The 19,899-nt window shown below is 45.1% G+C and overlaps 2 protein-coding genes across 2 annotated transcripts; one reads left to right on the top strand and one right to left on the bottom strand.

The window, feature by feature from the left end:
• Window positions 1–117: 117 nt before the first annotated feature.
• Window positions 118–3,843, bottom strand: LOC113726028 (serine/threonine/tyrosine-protein kinase HT1-like). Its single transcript, XM_027249493.2, has 4 exons — window positions 3,478–3,843; window positions 2,194–3,376; window positions 1,509–1,979; window positions 118–635 (listed from the first exon to the last, which is right to left on the bottom strand). The coding sequence occupies exons 2-4, from the start codon at window positions 2,968–2,970 to the stop codon at window positions 366–368; spliced, it is 1,518 nt and encodes a 505-aa protein (XP_027105294.1). The 5' UTR covers window positions 2,971–3,376; window positions 3,478–3,843; the 3' UTR covers window positions 118–365.
• A 7,657-nt stretch (window positions 3,844–11,500) lies between these two features.
• LOC113723908 (uncharacterized) lies at window positions 11,501–12,415 on the top strand. The gene has a single exon (XM_027246868.2). It carries the CDS (start codon window positions 11,501–11,503, stop codon window positions 12,413–12,415), a length of 915 nt encoding a protein of 304 aa, XP_027102669.2.
• Window positions 12,416–19,899: the final 7,484 nt, after the last annotated feature.

The following is a 19,899-nucleotide window of genomic DNA, read 5'->3' as shown; positions in this document are numbered from 1 at the left end:
CCCCCAAACAAAAAATGGAGCTGAGAAACCAAAATAACCACCTTTAGATAAGTAAACAAATAACAGAAAAAGTGAATAAAGACAGGCCTGAGGGAGGTTGGACTCTGGAGTTCCCTATACAGAAAATCCAAAATTTTTCACATTCCTTCGTAATCATGAAATACAACTATTGTGCTCAGAATTTGATAACCATGGCCTTTGTATCCATAATGTGATAGTACAAACGATAATTCATTTGAATGACTGCCTACAGTCTAACATTCACATTGGGCTCAGAGATAAAGGGATGAAAACCGCAAAGAGAATTGAGAAAAAAACCTTTTAATTACAATGGGATCTAAGTGAAGCTACAAATCATCCAAAATTCATTGAAATCTAGGTTTAGGCATTGATGATGTATCTGAATGTGGACCAAGCTTTTGGATCCAATGGAGAAGCCCCTTCTTATGATCCTGACAGATTGGATTGTTAACCAGATTCAGGGTTCCATCAGAAGCAAGAGAACTCTCAAACTGCTCTAATACCTTCACAATCTGCCAGAATTCAGGCCTCTTGTCTGGCTGCAAAGACCAACATTGCTCTATTAAAGCTCTCATTGCTGGAGGACAACGCTCTGGGACAGGAGGCCGTAGATTCTAGAAAATCCCAGAGAGAGCTAATTAATACAATTACATGAAATAAAAGACATACAAGATTTCCACACGTTAAAATCTTCTAAGGATCTAGAGAGCAAAGAAGCAGAGGAACATTTGTATGTCAAACCAACAAAGTACTGCAGCATTCAAATTTCAGTTTTTGTTTCACACCAGAACCCGATATAGAAAACAAAGGGTGAATGTTGTTTTTACAACATCAAGATACCATAGAGAAAAGTCATCTCCAAAATTCTGGTGACATAGGAAGACCAATAACAGGACTTCATTATTCACTTGAAGGCAATTAGGCTATGCCAGCATGATATTTGCATTCAATAGCATGACCTTTAATATGTCAAGAGAGCAAGCTATTCTGCATAAGATTGTGCTATTTATATAGAGCAAAACGAAGATACCAATGTAACCAAGTAATGTTGGCAACACAACTTGTTATAGCTATGGTGATAATAACACAACTTCAAGCATGTCAAATTCAGAGAGCAAGATCTGAGCTTCGACACACTGGACTTTCCATTCACTTGTCAGATTTAACATGCTTATTGGTTGGGATCCCTCAAACCTATTTTCTTTCATCATCTGAATTAGATTGACAAGCTTCATTCTTTTTATTCACAAAGGAAAATTCAAACCAGATGGGAGAAAACTATCTGCATCAGTAACAACTTCTTCCATAACATTCATCTACTTTAAAATCAACTCAAAATAAAAGATAAGGGCACGTTCAGGAGCACGGAGATTAAAAATGGGAAAAGAAAAGCATATATAAATACGCATATAAGCTATCATGAAAATTTAAAATCTGTACAACAATAGATCATATAAGTCAAGAAATAAAGTAACCTAGCAGCATACCTTGTTTACTACAGCAAAAGCAGCTTGAATTGGAGTCATATCTTCATAGGGAATAGTCCCAGCAACCATTTCCCATAAAATGAGTCCAAAGCCATACACATCAACTTTCCTGCCGTAGGACTTGCGCTTGATCATTTCAGGCGCCATCCACCGGTATGTACCTGGATCATCAGCAAGAAGATCACAGTATGCCTCTTCACAAGCTATTCCAAAATCAGCAACTTTTAGGTGGAAATCTTCATTTATAAGAATATTCTCTGGTTTGAGATCCCTATGTATAACACCTTGTGAGTGAATATACTCCATTCCACGAGCAATATCCAAAGCCACAGTGATTAGCTTTGTTAAGGGAAGAAATTTCTCCTCCATAGGCTTCTGCTCAAGTTTGTGAAGGTATGATCTCAAAGAACCCTCAGCTAAGTATTCTGTGATAACACAAAATACAGGTGGCATTCTGCAGGCTGCTACAAACTGCAGCACAAGGAAAATTTGAACCAAATGAAAACCAAAAACATACCTTGATGTCAAAACAATAAGATCAGTTCTCACGAAACATGCTTATCAATATATACCAACTTTTTAATTAATATTTCATCACGTTGAATCAACTATAAGAACTTATCACTCAAATAATCAGTCACGACTGACGAAAAAATCAAACTGGCAAAAGAGAATTCCACACTACCTTTATAACATTTGGGTGGTGGAGACGGGATAACAGAGTAACCTCTCTGTTGAATTGCTTCTCTAACCGAGCAGCTAAGTCTCCATTTTCGTCATCATCAGGAAGTCGAATAATTTTCACAGCAACAGGTTCATCCTTGTAAATGCCATGGTAAAGCTGGCTATGTGCACCATGAGCAAATCTTAGGCCAAGAAACAGCTTAGAAAGATCAACCATATGCTCATCAGCTGCTTCCACTGAGGTCACCCTTCCTCCACCGTGATCAAAATACTTAGTCCAGGCTGAATCCTTCTTGCCCTTGGATTTCTCGTGAAATTTCATAGCTGAGAAGTGCCTCAGACGACTATTATTCAATGGAGACTTAGAACCATTTGGCTTCTGCTCATGGGAATTTTTATGAGAATCTTTATGATGAAACAGCTTTCCAACAAGTCCTTTCTCAGATTTTCTTGAATTTGGAGTTGAGTGTCTCCTCTTTACAGACCTTGCCTGCTTTGCCTCCTTAAACGTATCCAAAAGCTTGGTTTGTGGGGATGGGGAAACAGCCCTCTGCTTGTTTGTCGTGGGATTTCTTTGTAACGGACTAACAATAGGGTCTTGTTTAGGATTAACATAAGCAGCAGAAGGTGTAACAGCAAGCCTAGATTTTGCAACTGGGATTCCCCCCCTCTGATTAATAGTCAACGGAATAGAGGCCAGTCTTGATGAATCTAATCTATGACAAACTGTGTGAGAAAACTTTGTCCTCCTAATCCAAGAATTAGCCTCTTCCTCCATTTTAGCTAACAATCACTAAAACACCTGATATCCAAACGCCAATCCAGTCTTCTTCTCTTCCCCCTTCTTCAGCTGAGAAGAAGGAAGCTTCAAATCAAGATTTTCTTGCCAAAAAGTTCCTCTAGATTTACAGAGTCCCATAAAAGTACCAATTCCCTCACTCCCATCAAAATAAAATCAGTGAACAAATAAATTGTATACTGTAAAGTAAAAGAAGCCCAGCAAAATTCTGAATCAATTTGCTGAAAGATCTAAAATTCTAATCTCCAGCCCATCATTCTACATCAGAACCATCAATAGACCTGACCTGATCAACCCCAATTGCATTCGAGTCAAAATCTCCACCAAAACCGACCCTCCCTCTCTCTTTCTCTTCAAAGTCAAACTCTCCACCTTCCTTCAAAGGCTGGAAAAGCCAAAAGAGGCACAATCAACCCCAAAAACCAAATAAATTAATAAAATATTACACAAAAAAAAAATTAATTGATGAAAAATAAAAGGGAATACCCAATTAGCTTGAAAGCAAAGAAACACCCATCATTACATCCACCACCAAACACCAAGAAACCAATCATTACTTCAGGATAATCACGAATCATATTAGATAATTTAAAAACGAAAACCTGTTATTCTTGAAAGATTTTCAAAAAAAAAAAAAAAAAAAGAAACAGAACCCAAACAAAAAACCAATAATCTTTCCTCAAAATCTATCTCTCTTTCTCTCGCCATAAAATAGTGATTATCATTTTATTTAGAGAGAAAGAGAGAGCAATATTTAAATCCCATATGGAGTTTGTGTCCAACTATGACACAAATATTGAAAATTTAGGGAGCTTTTGAAAACGTTAATCAGTACGGCGGAAAGAGTCAATAAAATGACACAAAGGGTTCAATGGCTTTGCTTATACGTACAAATATACGAAATGTACCATTTTACAGCATGCGGGTGCGCGTAAGCAAGCCTTGTGGGGCCCACTTTAATGATGCTGATTGGACCTGCGCTTGTGGGGATGGAGTGTGGTGGGCGGTGATAGGAGGGGCAAAACCAAGCGTGGGGCCTACTCTTTGCGAAAGTCAATAAAAGACGAGAGAGACAAAATTAAAAGGGAATATTAGGAAAAGATTGAGGGCAGCAATAGAATACGAGGTCACTGTCACTATCGGAGGGATTGAGGCATGCAAATAACTACTCAGATTTTGTTTTTCATTTTGTGTATAATTTAATGCATTAATCTTCGATGTATGGGATTTGGGGTGTGATCAAGCCAAACCACTCGCGAGTAGAGCTGTTAATCGAACCGGGTAGCTCACGAGCCGAGCTCGACCCGGCTCGATAAGGGCTCGACTCGGCTCGTTTATTGAGAGAAACGAGCCGAGCTCGAGTTCAACTTGATGCTCGTTTAATAGACGAGCCAAGCATAGCTCGACTCGTTTAAGCTCGACAGGCTCGAATAGTAGGGGTATTAGTGTCATTTCATTATGTATTTGATACTCTACAGGCTCGATAGGCTCGACTTCAAACTCAAAACTGCTCGAATAGTAGGGGTATTAACGTCATTTTTATTGTGTATTTGATACTCTACAGGCTCGACAAGCTCGAGCTCGAGCTCGATAAGCTCGACTCAATTTTGAACTCGAGCTCGAGCTCGAGTTTTCTACCGAGCATATCGAGTCGATCTCGAATAGTTTGTGAAGCTCGAATTACTAATCGAGCGAGCTCGAGCTGGCTCGATTAGGGGTTCGAGTCGAGCTCGATTATCACATGCTCGAGCTCGACTCGGCTCGTTAACAGCTATACTCGCGAGTTGGTCAAAAGCTTGTTTCGGGAGTTGGTCAAAAGTTTGGTTTAAAATCAATTTGAACAAGTCGAGTTTGAGCATAAGTAGTAACTAGGACTATTAATGGGGTTGAGTCAGTCTGAGCTGGGCTCGTTTGGCCCGATAAAAAGTCCAATGAACCCGATCATTTAGTGAGTCGGTCTGAGTTTGAACCTAAAAATTAGGTCCGAATTAAATATGAGCCGAGTTTGGACCTTAGTAGGCTCAAACTCGATATAGACCCGGCCCTTTAATTACCTATATATATAATATTTATATTTTGATATTACATATAATTATATATTCAAATATATTTTTACTAAATACTAAATATATATATAAATTACAAAACATAAAAATGCATCTAAAGACTCTTTCATGAGCTTTCTTGAGAGCCAATATTAGTAATGGATAACTAAATCTCTAATTTTTCTTATTGGTTGAGTAAATTTTTGTATTGGCATATTATTGGTTGATTTTTTTTTGTCTACAAACACAAAAATCATCAAGCATATTTGGATTTAAATCACAAGATTATAAAAAAAAAGTTTCAACTTTTAAAGATGTATGGCTTATGATTGCATGTTTTATTACTATTTTTCATGCATTTTAAACGATTAAATATAAATATTGTTGAAAATTTTTTTGATTTACATACTTTTTAAGAACTATTATTTGTTCATGTTTAGTTTAAATATTATAATCTTGTAAATGTTAAATTAGTTTTACAACTTAATAGTTATAGTAATTATATTAAGAAAATTAAGGAGTAATAAGTGAGTTTGGGCTAAACCCGATTAAGACTCATAACCCGAATATTATGTGAGTTGAGTATGAGTTTCACATTTACGAACCCGAAACTCATAGTTCGAAACCCGAAAATGTTTCAAATTAAATGAGTTGAACTTGAACTCATCAAAATCCGGCTTATTATGCCCGATTGACAGGCCTACTAGCAACTACTCGAATATTGGAGGAGTTTAATCAAGTATTTATATTATTTATATATTATATATTTTGATTTATGGAATGGTTATTATGGATTCATATTTTAATAAATTTACATGACATGAAATAATGTTCAATAAAAAGAAGTGATATATGGCAAAACAATAATCTGATAAATCTAAAATATAAAAAATTAAAAACAAGAAAAAAAAAACTCGAGTTCGAGCTAGAGTAACTCGAGATTGATAAGGCTTATAGTTTACTTGAGTTCAAACGAGTCAAGTTCAAGCTCAATTTCCATTACGTCGAGTCCAGTTTGAACTCAAATTTATATACTCGTTCGAATTCAAGCATTGATAATAATCGAGTTCGAGTTCGAGCATGGTGCTACTCGAACTCGATATTACCTTTAAATTGGATGCATGACATATAATTTGAATTTAAATTTGAAATCCAAATTTTACATACAACCGTAATATCGTGATAGTGTATATATTATTAGTGTATATTAGTATATATAAATGGATTTTAATTTATTTTGTTTAACTTTTGGTTGTTTGACTTGTTAATATATCTAAATTACATTTAGTTTATCATATGATTACACATGATCACAATTATTACGCCCCAATATTTTGAAACTTTTCTAGAAAAATTAATACTTGAACCTTCTCATATTAGATTAATATAGAGTAAATAATCCGGATGGCCACTAAACTTTTGCAATTGTCAAGTTTTGATCATTCAACTATTAAAAGTCTGGTTTTGGTCACTAAAATGTATAAAGTTAAGGTTCCAAGCCATTCTGTTAGATTTAGTCGTTAAGTTTGCTAATCCGTTTATCCGCACGATTTTCAAGACAAAAGAAGGGGTTAATTTAGGAAGTTCAACATGCATCTTCTTCTTCTTCTCTATCCGTGCCTCGTATGTCAACCACCCAGAAGCTCTGCTAAAAATCTCTTATTCGCTGCTGTAATTCTAAACTACGGCATTCCAACCATACCCAAACAAACCCTTTTCTTATGATACTTCGGCTGATGAAAGAGTTTCACTAGATTCGAAGGTCATTAAAATCTCTGAAAAATTCTAGTTGATGCTAGTACTATTTTCTTATTGATGGATGCCATGGAGAAAAGTGCCGTTGAGAAGGAGGATGATTGAGGTTTCCTTTCTTTATAGACAATAAGAAGTGTGGAGAGGCCATTAATTTGCTTAATTGTCAACGACACACTTAGCTAGAGGAGTATACCAAGTTGCAAATTTTCTTGCAAGTAGGTTGAAAAGGCATGTTAAACTCCCATCATCGTGGTGCCTTTTTCCAACCTCAGGTCGCCGGAGGGGAGCTCGATTCGGAGACTCTAGATGTTCTCGAACTCGCGGAGGATCTGAGTGGGAGAGTTATGAGTCTTGGTCGGGCTACCAAAATGGGTATGCTTGTTTAGGGAAATGAAAGTATGAAGGGATTTCACGATGGATCAAAGGAAGGCGACAAAGAAGGCTTCGCCATCGTTGTCGTCGGAATCGGTCGTAGAGATGGCTCGATCAACTCGGAGGAGGAGCGAGTCAGCTTGAGGAACCAGCGAATTGAACCTTTTGGAAACGGAGCGGCGGATTAGGGTTTTGATGTTGGAGATTTTGTTGAAGATATGGAGGACAATCGGATTGGATATGGAGTTGAACTCGTCGGACTGATCGAATCCATAAGCCGGGTGCTTCACAATAAGAAGAAGAAGAAGATGCATGTTGAAATTCCTAAATTGACCCTTTCTTTTGTCTTGAAAATCGTGCGGATAAACAAACTCAACGACTAAATCTAGCAGAATGGCCTAGAACCTTAACTTTATACATTTTAGTGATCAAAACCAGACTTTTAATAGTTGAGTGATCAAAACTTGACGATTGCAAAAGTTTAGTGACCGTTCGGATAATTTGTTCATTAATATATTAAGCTATTCATGAAATCTATCGTAAAGATGAACGATAAAGACTAATTTCTCTGAGTGGTTTTGGGTCCTTTATTTCCTTGTATAACATTTTGTGGCTAGATGACACTTATCTATGTAATTTTATTTTTAAATGTCTTTTTAAAATATCCAACACATGAGACTATGAGAGAATCCAAAAGTATCCTTGTTCATGCAATTTTAAACAAATTAAGATCTTTTAAATTTGCATAGTTTTATTTGCTCAAATATTTGGTTGTTTGAGTTTCAATGAGTAGTCTTAATTATTTGGCAAATTTTGTAAAACGAGAATAGGAAAAAAAATTCAACATTTTATAAGAAAAGCATAAGCTCTGGAAATTTTTGTAAATGGGATGCGATTACTATTCCAGAATCATATAGCTATTAATTTAGTATTAAATAATTAAATTACCTCCACAACAATGCTTAGGCACTTTAATTATTTGAAGAATGCGCCTTAATGAATATGTGTACATCCGTACATGCATCTACGCAAACCATAATATACTTATATATCTACGTTCTGTACACACGAGTGCAATGAATATAAGTGTGTATTTGGTGAATTCATGTATACATGCTAATATATACATTCATACGTACAAAAAAGGATTTTTTCTTTTTAAATCTACCTACAAGATTAGTTTATTCACAATCTCCAAATGGTATTCTACTCCCACCTCTAAATTTCTAAAAAATCTACACCCTTTTTATGGATAATTAATCCTCCCATTCCCCTTTGACAAATTTCCCTAATTTTTCTTTGTTTGTTCTCATAGCAAGTTAATTCACACACATACACACACTTTTGCAATACTTTTTTTGTTTTTGTTTTTTTTACAAGGAAACCTGTAACTGCTGCACAAGAATGCACATTAGATAAACCCTATCCCATGCAATAGCTCACTAATCACACGGAAAGATAATACGCACTAAACAAGTCTTGTGCGATGGATAGATATTCTTGGAGAGAAATTTGAACTCGAATTAATAGAAAGACATGACATTAATTTTAGAATCTCGGCCAACTCAAGGACCACTTTTGCATTACTTTACTTATTTGATTCAAAACGTCTTATCATAAAAAGCGAGCAACAAAACCTGCAAAAACTAATCCACGTCCCAAGCTCATGCAATCTCTTCCAAATTAACTTTGATCTAATGACCATATTGCTTGGTTTAAGTTTGGTTGGAATGTACGGTTCGCACGGATACGTGTTGATTAGCGTTGAATTTGGAGTTGGTTGGGGGGGGGGACCCTCAATGACTTAGGTGGGCCTTTGGGTTTACTACTGTTTTGTTTTTATGTCTGTGTTTTTTATTTGGCAGGAATTGGTTGTTCTGTTTGTCTGGTTTTTTTTTTCCCCTAATTTTCCTGTCCGGTTGAATTTTCAACTTTTAGCAAGTTTCTTTCTTCTGCGTCAATGTTTTTGTGCTGTTTCATGAAAGATTACCATTGCTTCAATTAATTCGTGGTGCGGAATTTGGTTTCTAATTAACAGCTCAGACAGCATTACCTTACCCATGTATCCAATTGGTTTTCGTGCACAAACATTTGTGATTCCTGCCTCGTTGGGTGGAGATTTCCTATTACTCTTTACGCCCAAACACACAACTAAATACTAGCTAATAGGTAGTGTTCATGCAAAATTCTTCGTTGAATTGTATTGCATGCCCTGTAGGTTCTAAAAGCAAAAAAAAAAGAAAAAAGAAAAAAGGAGTATAGCATTTACTATCTTTAACAAATCTATGTGTTCCACTAGTCTTTCACAATTGATAATAGAAAATAGAACAATTTAAGCAGTTTCAATATTGATATTTAGGTGTTTGTTTAAACTTTAGACGGCAAATTCCGCTTTTGGCCCTCTTTTTTAAGTGTTAGTCTGATTTTAGTCCCTTCTGTTTCAGTTAAAACATATTTTGTCCACATATTCTAGCTGTGTCCTAATTTTGTGGCTGTGTTGAACATTTGGACCCTTCTGCTTGAAAGTTACTCATAATTAATATGCTTGGATAGATATTATTTACAAATAATCAGTTGCTTACATCATTAACGCATTTTCTAATGAACTTTCTCATATTTTCAATCATTTTTTTTATTTTATATACATCACATCATAGAAAAATAGTACAGTAATTATTTCAAATAATTTTCTATCCAAACACATTTAATGTTTTTCTATGATTAATGAGGATGCTCACCTCGGCCATCCCGAGTGGCCGAGGTGAACTCACCACGTCCCTCATCAGAGCTCATCCGTGTCCCGGGCATCATCCCTGAGCTCGGCCTCGGCCGTTTCCCTAGCCTACTGTGTAGCCGACCTCGGCACCCCCACCTCAGCTGCACGCTGATGACGTCAAACCATCTGACATCACCCAGGACCAGTGCTTTATCTGAAAAGCACTGGAGGCACTTAATGGCACCTGCACAATACTCCCCGTCATCATGCCCAGGCAACTACAGTGTCAGAGTCAGATCTCCTGACACGGGACAGAGCCGTAATGACCAGAGGGTGGGTCCCACAAGCATAAGCCCTCCGCTCTGTCCTCTACTCTCCCTCTATAAATACCCCAGACACACTCCCAACAAGTAAGCACACTGTTCATTTGCTTATACTCTTATTATTCTCGTTCTCATACTAACTTGATCGTCGGAGTGATCCCAGGGGTGAAACCCCGCCACTCACTTCGGACACCGAGGTTCACTTCGGACACAAGAGTTCATCTCACTTCATCTCAGAGAGGACTGATCCAGGTCGGTCTAGGTACCAACCGAAAATCACCTCCTCAACTGGCGCCGTCTGTGGGAACGAGACTACTATTACTAAAATGAGATCCACGCGCTCCAGAAGTGGTCGAGTTCCCTCAACTGGGGCTGGGCAGACCTCGGGAGCCCAGCAAGATCACATTTCTGAAGAGCAAGGGTCCCCGAGAACCCAGCCTAACAACGAGGAGGCCATCGCCAAGATGGCCGAGTTCGTATCACACAACCCTACCATTTTTGAGGAGCTAGGAAGGTACCTCAAAAGACAGGGGAAAGAAAAGGCTGAGTCTTCCAAGAGGAGGCCGACGAAGTCCCCTGAGGCACCTTCAGGTGAAGACTCCGATGAGGGGCGTCTCTCTCGGAGTACCTCCAGGCGCGCCCCCTCCAAGGCGACGTCTAAACTTGCCTCCATCTCCCGGGCGTTCTCCCGGGGACTGCTAGGGAAACGAGTTGAGGACCCACCTCGGCGCCCCGAGGGCCTAGCTTCTGACTACATGAGGGCTCCGCCCTTTACGGATGACATCAATGGGGAGATGGTACCCCCGAACTTCAAGCTCCCAAACTTGCACACTTATGACGGCCGAGATGACCCCGAGGATTACCTCCGCGCCTTCATCTCCGCCTTCCGACTCTACTGCGTCCCCGACGCCGTGATATGCCGGGCTTTCCCCATCTTCCTACATGGGACTGCCCGCAAGTGGTTCTGGAGTTTAGAGCCGGGGAGTATTTCCTCCCTGGATGAACTGATAGACCGGTTCATCCACCGCTTCGTGTCGTCCCGACCGATAACCAAGACTTCAGCCTACCTCTTGAACCTGCAACAGGGTCAGGGCGAGTCCATTCGCTCGTATACTCAAAGGTTCAACGAGGAGAATGTGCAGATACCTGACCAGAACGAGTAGATAACTATCGCGGCCTTTACCAACGGATTGGTGGCGGGAATCTTCAACACTGAAATTCATCGGGAGTACCCCCGTACACTTCGGGAACTCTGGGATAGAGTGGACCAGGGAATCCGAAGTGAGGATGTGAACCGCATGAAGCGAGAAGCCCAAGCATCTCGTACGGGGCAAGATCCCCGGAGAAGGAAAGACACTGGCCGAGGTGAACCCGGCCCAAGTAGCACTTCAAACCCACTCCGAGACCGCAGGAGTGTCTTCGACCGGATCGTGAGAGGCCGGTCGTCCACCTCGGACGCTGAGCTGACACCGCTCAATTCCAGCCGATCTCATGTCTTGGCTGTAATGAGGCAGAACCACCTCGGCCGAACACCTCCTGAGATCCCTGGGAGGAGAGATAAGAGAAACTCCAACCTCTACTGCGCCTACCACCGAGACGTTGGGCACGAGACTGAAGATTGCAACGATCTGAAGCGAGAGATCGAAAACCTAATCCGACAAGGATACCTGAAGCAGTTCATCCGCAAAGACGGAAGCTTCAACCGAAGTGTTTCCCACCGGGAGAGCCGAGGTCCTCGTCGAGAAGACAGGCGGGACACCAAGCTTAATTGCCGAGGCCCTGAGGACCACAAGGAGGATCAGAGGCCTCCACGTGACGGATCACCAGGCTACGGCCCAAACATTGCCGGGGTGATCAATACCATCTCAGGTGGCCCCACGGGAAGAGACAGCCAGAACTCCCGGAAGCGGACCTACCGCCAAGCCGGTATGGATGTGGCCGAGCCGAGTTCGAGGCTGTCCGAGGTGATAACCTATGGTTCCCGCGACCCTGTCCCCGCTGCCTCCAGCAATCACGAGACCCTCGTGATTGAGGTCCTCACAAACAATTACATAGTCAAAAAGGTATACGTTGACCCCGGAAGCTCGGTAGACGTCATGTACTACCGGACCTTGGAGAGTTTGAAGTTGACCCGGGAGCAACTCACTCCGGTCAGAACTCCCCTTGTCGGCTTCGGGGGACACGTCGTCCACCCGGAGGGCATGGTGAATTAAATGGTGACTATCGGGCGTCATCCCCGTTGCCGAACTGTGCCTGTCAGCTTTGCGGTGGTTAAAACGGACTCTCCTTACAACATGCTGATAGGCCGGCCCACGCTCAATGCCTTGAGAGCCGTATATTCCACCTACCACCTGAGTTTCAAGTTTTCAACACCAGAGGGTGTGGCCGAGGTGAGCAGCGACGTGGGCGCCGCCCGAGAATGCTATCTCGCCACCATCCAAGCGGCAGTCGGACCTCAGCCCCCGCCGAGGTCAGAAGAAAAGAGGCCGGCTGTCCTCTCCATAGACTGCATCGACCCTCAGAAGGCAGGAGAGCCCAGCAGGCTTGAGCCCGGGGATGAGGTGGAACAAGTGGTCTTGGATGAAGCCAAACCTGACCAACTGGTCCAAGTAGGGGCCGGACTCCCCTCACCCCTGAAAGAGGAAATGATCTCCCTGATCAAGGACCACCGAGACATCTTCGCGTGGTCCGCAGATGAAGTGGTCGGAGTGCCACCCGAGCTCATGATTCATCAACTTAACGTCAACCCACAGGCACGACCTGTGCGGCAGAAACGGAGACACTTCGGCCCCGAGCGTAGCAAGGCCATATCGGATGAGGTCGATAAGCTCTTGCCGGCCAAGATGATTCACGAGGTCCAATATCCCACCTGGCTGTCCAACCCAGTTATGGTCAAAAAGGACACCGGTGGATGGAGAATGTGTGTAGACTTCACCGACCTCAACAAGGCCTGCCCCAAAGATTGCTATCCCCTGCCAAGGATAGGCGCCCTCGTCGACTCGGCGATGGGGTATGAAGTCCTCTGCTTCCTAGATGCCTTCAAAGGGTATCATCAAATAGGAATAAGTGAAGAGGACCAAGAGAAAACGGCGTTCTACACCGACCAAGGTACTTATTGTTATACTACCATGCCATTCGGGCTAAAGAATGCCGGGGCGACCTACCAAAGGCTGATCAACCGACTCTTCAAGAATCAGATCGGCCGCAATGTGGAGGCCTACGTGGACGACATCCTCGTCAAAAGTCTCGCCACTTCATCCTTCCTGTCAGACTTGAGGGAAGTCTTCGGGGTCCTGCGAGACTCGAGGATGAAGCTGAATCCCAAGAAGTGCGTCTTCGGCGTCACCTCGGGAAAATTATTGGGGTATCTGGTTTCCCACCGGGGAATCGAGGCCAACCCCGACAAAATCAAGGCCATTCAGGACATGTCCCCACCTCGGAACATTCGAGAAATCCAAAGATTGAATGGACGCCTGGCCGCGCTGAATCGCTTCCTGTCCCAATCCGCCGAGAAAGCTCTGCCCTTCTTTAAGGTGCTAAAAAAGGCTGACCAGTTCGCCTGAACTGAGGAGTGTCAGGCTGCTTTCGACCAGCTGAAGCAGTACTTGCATCATCTACCCACCCTTGCTTCACCTCGGCCCGAGGAAAAGCTCTACCTCTACCTCTCTGCAGCCGACGAGGCTGTCAGCGCTGTGCTCATCCGAGATGAGGGCACCCAAGTGCCGGTCTACTACGTCAGCCGAGCTCTTCGCGGGCCGGAGACTCGATACACTCAGGTGAAAAAACTGGTGCTGGGACTAGTCCACGCAGCTCGGCGGTTGAAGCCCTACTTCTTAGCCCATCCTATCTCGGTCAGGACTGACCAGCCCATTCGGCAAATATTGGTGCGACCCGAAGCTTCTGGTCGCCTCACCAAGTGGGCTGTCGAATTGGGAGAATATGACTTGTCCTACGAGCCACGCACCGCCATAAAAGCTCAAGTTTTGACTGACTTCCTTGCTGAGCTCACCTTCACGGAAGGTCCGGAGTCCACCTCAGCCTTAGCCGAGATGTCCACCTCATCCCTGTGGACATTGTATGTCGATGGATCCTCTAATGGAGACGGCTGCGGAGCCGGACTGCTCCTGGAAGGACCTCAGGGGGAGGCGTGCTCGTACGCCCTCCGTTTTGACTTCCCGGCCACCAACAATGAAGCCGAGTACGAGTCTCTAATCGCTGGACTCCAGTTAGCCCGCAAGCTCGGCGCCCAACAAATCCACGTCCGCAGTGACTCCCAGCTCGTGGTACGCCAAGTTCTCTGTGAATACGAGGCTAAGGATGAGACCATGCAAAGGTACCTCTCCAAAGTTCACCAACTCACCGCATACTTCAAGTCATTCGAAATCCAAAAAATCCCCCGGTCCCAGAATAAGCGAGCCGACGCCTTATCCCGGCTGGCCTCCACTTCATTCTCTGACCTCAACAAAACGATTTTAGTGGAAGTTCTGAGTGAACCCGGATATGTGGAAGAGGTGGCCTGCCCCGTGCACTCCGAAGATACCTGGATGACCCCGTTCATCCTCTTCTTGAGTCAGGGAACACTCCCTGAAGACCGAGCCGAGGCGAGAAGAATACAACGCAAGGCGGCTCGGTACGCTCTCCGCGATGGAGAACTATACAATCGCTCTTACCTCGACCCATGGCTGAGGTGTGTCACTCCCGAGGCCGGACGTCACGTCCTCCACGAGATCCACGAAGGCCTATGTGGGGCTCACGTCGACCACCGGATGTTAGCCAAGAAAGCTATGCTTCTTGGGTATTTCTGGCCATCACTTCGGCAAGACTCCCAGGACCTCGCTCTCAACTGTCCTTCCTGCCAAGTCCACGCACCCGAGCATCACCAGCCCTCAAATTTCATGGTCCCCATCACTTCACCTTGGCCATTCGAGCAATGGGGGACAGATATCATAGGTCCTTTCCCTAAAGCGGTCGGGGGCTATACCTTCCTGGTGACTGCTGTGGACTACTTCACTAAGTGGGTCGAGGCCGAGTCACTTCGGACCATCTCGGGGCTGGCCATTCAAAAATTCTTTTGGAAATGCATTGTCTGCCGCTTCGGCATACCTCAGATCATCATCTCGGACAATGGGAGACAGTTTGCCGAGAACCCCTTCAAGACCTGGTGCGAGACCCTCGGCATCAAACAACACTTCACTTCGGTAGGCCACCCTCGGCTAATGGTCAAGCAGAAAACTTCAACCGGACTCTCCTGTATGGCCTCAAGACCCGACTACACCGAGCTGGGTCATCTTGGGTGGAGGAACTCCCCAGTGTCTTGTGGTCATATCGGACCACGCCGAGGTCAGCGACGCAAGAGACCCCATTCTCCCTGACCTACGGCGCCGAGGCTGTCATCCCGGCTGAGATCCTTACTCCCAACCCTCGGCTGGCAGCCTATGCCGCCGAGGTGAACGACGAAGAGAGGCAGCTGGACCTCGACCTCGTCGAAGAACGAAGGGACCTCGCCTCAGCCCGGATAGCTTCATACAAGAATACACTGACACATTATTACAATGCCCGTGTCAGACATCGTAGATTCCGTCCTGGAGACTTGGTTCTCAGGAAAAATTCAGTCAGCCGAGTTGAGCCGCAAGGGAAATTATGCCCGAAATGGGAAGGCCCTTACCGAGTTGTGGAATCTGACCCTAAGAGGTATTGTAAACTGAGCTACCGAGATGGCTCATTAGTGCCGAGGTCTTGGCACGCCGAGAACCTTAGGTTGTATTATGCTTGAAGTTATGACTTCATTCAATTATTTCATCAAAGTTGACTTTATCCAGTTATCTTGTCAAGCTATGACTTCGGCTATTATGTTATTTTTCAACATCGTTATTACGCAGTTAAAAAATAAGGGGGACAAGCAAGGGAAGAAGTCAAAACAAGAAATTGAAATGCTGAGAACAGAAGGAATAGATTTCATTCAACAGAAAAGAGCGTTACAAAAAATACAAGGCCGAGGTCCGAATGCTGCTAAGCACTCTCCACCTCGACCACCCCCGCGAAGCCTATGAGCCTAGACCCCCGTCTCGACTCCATTCCCGGTCTTGGCTCCCTCCTGGACAGCCTCCTCTTCGGCCTCTTTTCCGCCGGGGTGTTCATCTCAATGCTCTTTGCCGATGTCCCCTCCGACTTCGTCCCCGGCGGCTTCGTCTCCCTCAGCGTCCTCTCCTCCAACTTCTTCTACTTCCACCTCCTCGAACACATCGTCGAGTTCGGACAGCCACTTGTTGAACTCGACCTAGACTTCGGCCAAATTCCTTCCTGCCTGAATGCCTTCGGCCATCCGATCACATAACTCCTTGGAGTCCTCATTGTAGCTGTCATGGTTTTTCAAAGACTCCAAGGTTTCGGAGGAGAGGTGAGCCGCAGCCTCATTAATGGCCGATGTGAAGCCAAACATGAAGTTAGGCGTAAGCAGTTGGCCGAGGTCCTTGATGAAGGCATCGGACCTTCGAAACGCATCCACTGCCGAGGCTCCAGCACCCTCGAGAGCTTGTGCGTGGGACTTCTTCACTTCGTCCCCCCTCTTCTGCTCCTCCTCGAGGGCTGATCTGAAACTATTCATCGTAGCCTCGTCCTCCTCACCCTTAGCTTCAGCCTCTTGAAGTCGCCTCTGAAGCTCCGACTTCTCGGATTCGGACACCGCCAGTTGTTTCTCCAACTTGGAGATCTGAGTCTGCAGCTTGCCGGTGTCCTGCTCCTCGACCAGAGCACAGTATCTGTGAGCCATCTCGGCCGCAAAAGCTGAGTTGGAAGCCGTGGTCACCATCAGACTTTGAACCATCTCGGCCGGGCTTAGTTTTTTCATGAACTCCAAATCCCTTGGCAGAGTGGAGTGCATTACTAGCTCTTGAGCGACCCGAGGATGTTGGCACCTGTCGTTGACCGAAATCTTCCAGTTCGGACACCAATGATTGCCGGAGTGCGTCTTCTCGTCTCCGGGAAACACTGGGGGGCTATGGAAACGATTCCATAGCGAGGTCCCCGACACCGGATTAACTGGAGGCTTCAGCTGCTTGCCTCGGCCAGAAGGAGGTGTGACTGTTGTAACAACTCCAAGGGGAACTCCCTCTGGTACAGATGAGGTGGACCCAGTAGCCGCAGTGGCCAAGCTGCTCTGGCCAACCTTGGTGGGAGTGCCTTTAGGCGCCGAAGTCTTAGCGGTTGGTCCTTGTGACTTCTTCTTCTTTGGCGGAGGTGCTGAGGTCTCGTCAGTGCTCTTCCTCTTCTGCCTCTTTGCCACTTCGGACGCGCCAGAGACGACGAGGTCGGACAGTTTAGTCACTGAACAAGAAATAAATATTATCATATGCCTTAACCGAAGTGAAAGCAAAGTTACGAAAGAAAAATTACAAGGTATCTCAAGTTCAGTGGAAAAGAAGGGAGGCTTGGTAGTATTGATCACGGCTCGACTTATCCCCCCATCCACGAGCACGGCTTCGGGGTAATCATGGCTGAACAGCCGAAGTCCCGACTTCATCAACTTCTGGAAGGATTCCTCTTCGGCATCCCCCGCCGAGGGGTCGGCCTTCGCCTTAATTGGCCTCCACCAAAAATCCCTCGGGAAGTCCACTCCGGACACGAAGAAGTAGTCGCGCTTGCAGTTCTTGATCGAGCTGGGAGCACCGATCACCAACTTCGGGATGGCATTGTTTCGATTGCCAACATAAAACCATCCTTTATCCGTCCAGTGCGCCTTGAGAGTATAGCATCGGCGGAAGAGGTCGACGGAGGGAGTCACCTCCTGATGTCGGCAAAGCATCTCGAACCCCACGATGATGCGGATCGCGTTCGGGGTGAGTTGGGTGATCCTCACACCGAAGTGACGAAGCAAATCCCTGAGGAACCTCGACGTCGGCATCCTCAGCTCGGCCTCCAGCTGTTGAACGTAGACGGCTACCATGCCGTAGGGGGGCTTCGCGGCTGTGTCATCCACCTCGGGCGGCAGAATTTCGTACCCCGGCCGGAATGGGTACTTGTTCACTACCTTCTGGGCCCTATCTCGTCCTACGCGACTCCTAAACTTCGGCATCTTGCCAAAGTCAATGTTGACCACATCCCTAGGAGCAACGGGCTCCAATACGTTCTCATCGTGCGGAATCTCGACGCCGAGCTCCTCGTTATAGTCCACCATGGAACCCTCTTCGCTCATCTCGGACGACTCCAACTCTGAGGTTGTCTCTCCGACCCTCATCTCGGACGACTCCAACTCTGAGGTTGTCTCTCCGACCCTCACCTCGGTCGACCCCTCTGAACTCGGTGTTGACCCCTCCGAGCTGGATGTCGTCGCTTCTTCCTCCGGATTCGGCCTCACCTCGATCTGGTAGCCCGGTGTCACGGTCTCCTTGTGGGTTTTAGCCGTTTTGGCCATGAGTGAAAGGCGAGATAAGAAAGAAAAGGGATACTTACTATTGTCTACGGAACTGGACGAAGTGGATGACTTCGGCTGTGACTTCGGCTGGCAGGATTGATCTCGGCAACAGACGTAAATTTGGCAAGTCCCAGGCAGAGGAAGAAAATGATGGGCCATGCGGTGAAAAGGACCCCCTATTTATAGGAGGGGGCCAGAACCCGAAGAGGCAGCCAGAATACGGAAAGGCGGCAACTCTTCGAATTCAAGATACTGAGTACCTGCCCTTCTGTTTCTCTCTCTTCATTAATGCCCCGTCCTTTCGGCTGACACCCACTGCACGAAACGTCCCACTACTTCACGACGCGACGGTTACCAGTGACCACGTCCTATCAACTGACTCGCCCACGTGTCGCGTCCCCGCATCTTCCGGAGCGGTTTCGGGACCTCGACTCTTCATGACTTCAGCACAAGGAAGCCTCGGCACCTCCCTTGCTCGGAGCATCCGAGGCTTGGGGGGCTTATTGAGGATGCTCACCTCGGCCATCCTGAGTGGCCGAGGTGAACTCACCACGTCCCTCATCAGAGCTCATCCGTGTCCCGGGCATCATCCCTGAGCTCGGCCTCAGCCGTTTCCCTAGCCTACTGTGTAGCCGACCTCGGCACCCCCACCTCAGCTGCACGCTGATGACGTCAAACCATCTGACATCACCCAGGACCAGTGCTTTATCTGAAAAGCACTGGAGGCACTTAATGGCACCTGCACAATACTCCCCGTCATCATGCCCAGGCAACTACAGTGTCAGAGTCAGACCTCCTGACACGGGACAGAGCCGTAATGACCAGAGGGTGGGTCCCACAAGCATAAGCCCTCCGCTCTGTCCTCTACTCTCCCTCTATAAATACCCCAGACACACTCCCAACAAGTAAGCACACTATTCATTTGCTTATACTCTTATTATTCTCGTTCTCATACTAACTTGATCGTTGGAGTGATCCCAGGGGTGAAGCCCCGCCACTCACTTCGGACACCGAGGTTCACTTCGGACACAAGAGTTCATCTCACTTCATCTCAGAGAGGACTGATCCAGGTCGGTCTAGGTACCAACCGAAAATCACCTCCTCAATTAACAACATGATAATGCCAGTGGATTTAGGAAAATTTATTGGTCAAGACAAATATTTTGTCTGTAGTAAAAGACTCATTAATGATGAAACAATAACGTTTCAAGCGATATAGAATTTTTGGAAGAAATTATTAAGAATAATGTAGGACAAGAAATTGAAATCTGATTTTGACATTTCTTT

The sequence above is a fragment of the Coffea arabica genome, chromosome 2c (assembly GCF_036785885.1).
Source record: "Coffea arabica cultivar ET-39 chromosome 2c, Coffea Arabica ET-39 HiFi, whole genome shotgun sequence".
NCBI classification, from domain to species: Eukaryota; Viridiplantae; Streptophyta; class Magnoliopsida; order Gentianales; family Rubiaceae; genus Coffea; species Coffea arabica.
This window is presented reverse-complemented; position numbering and strand designations above follow the sequence as displayed.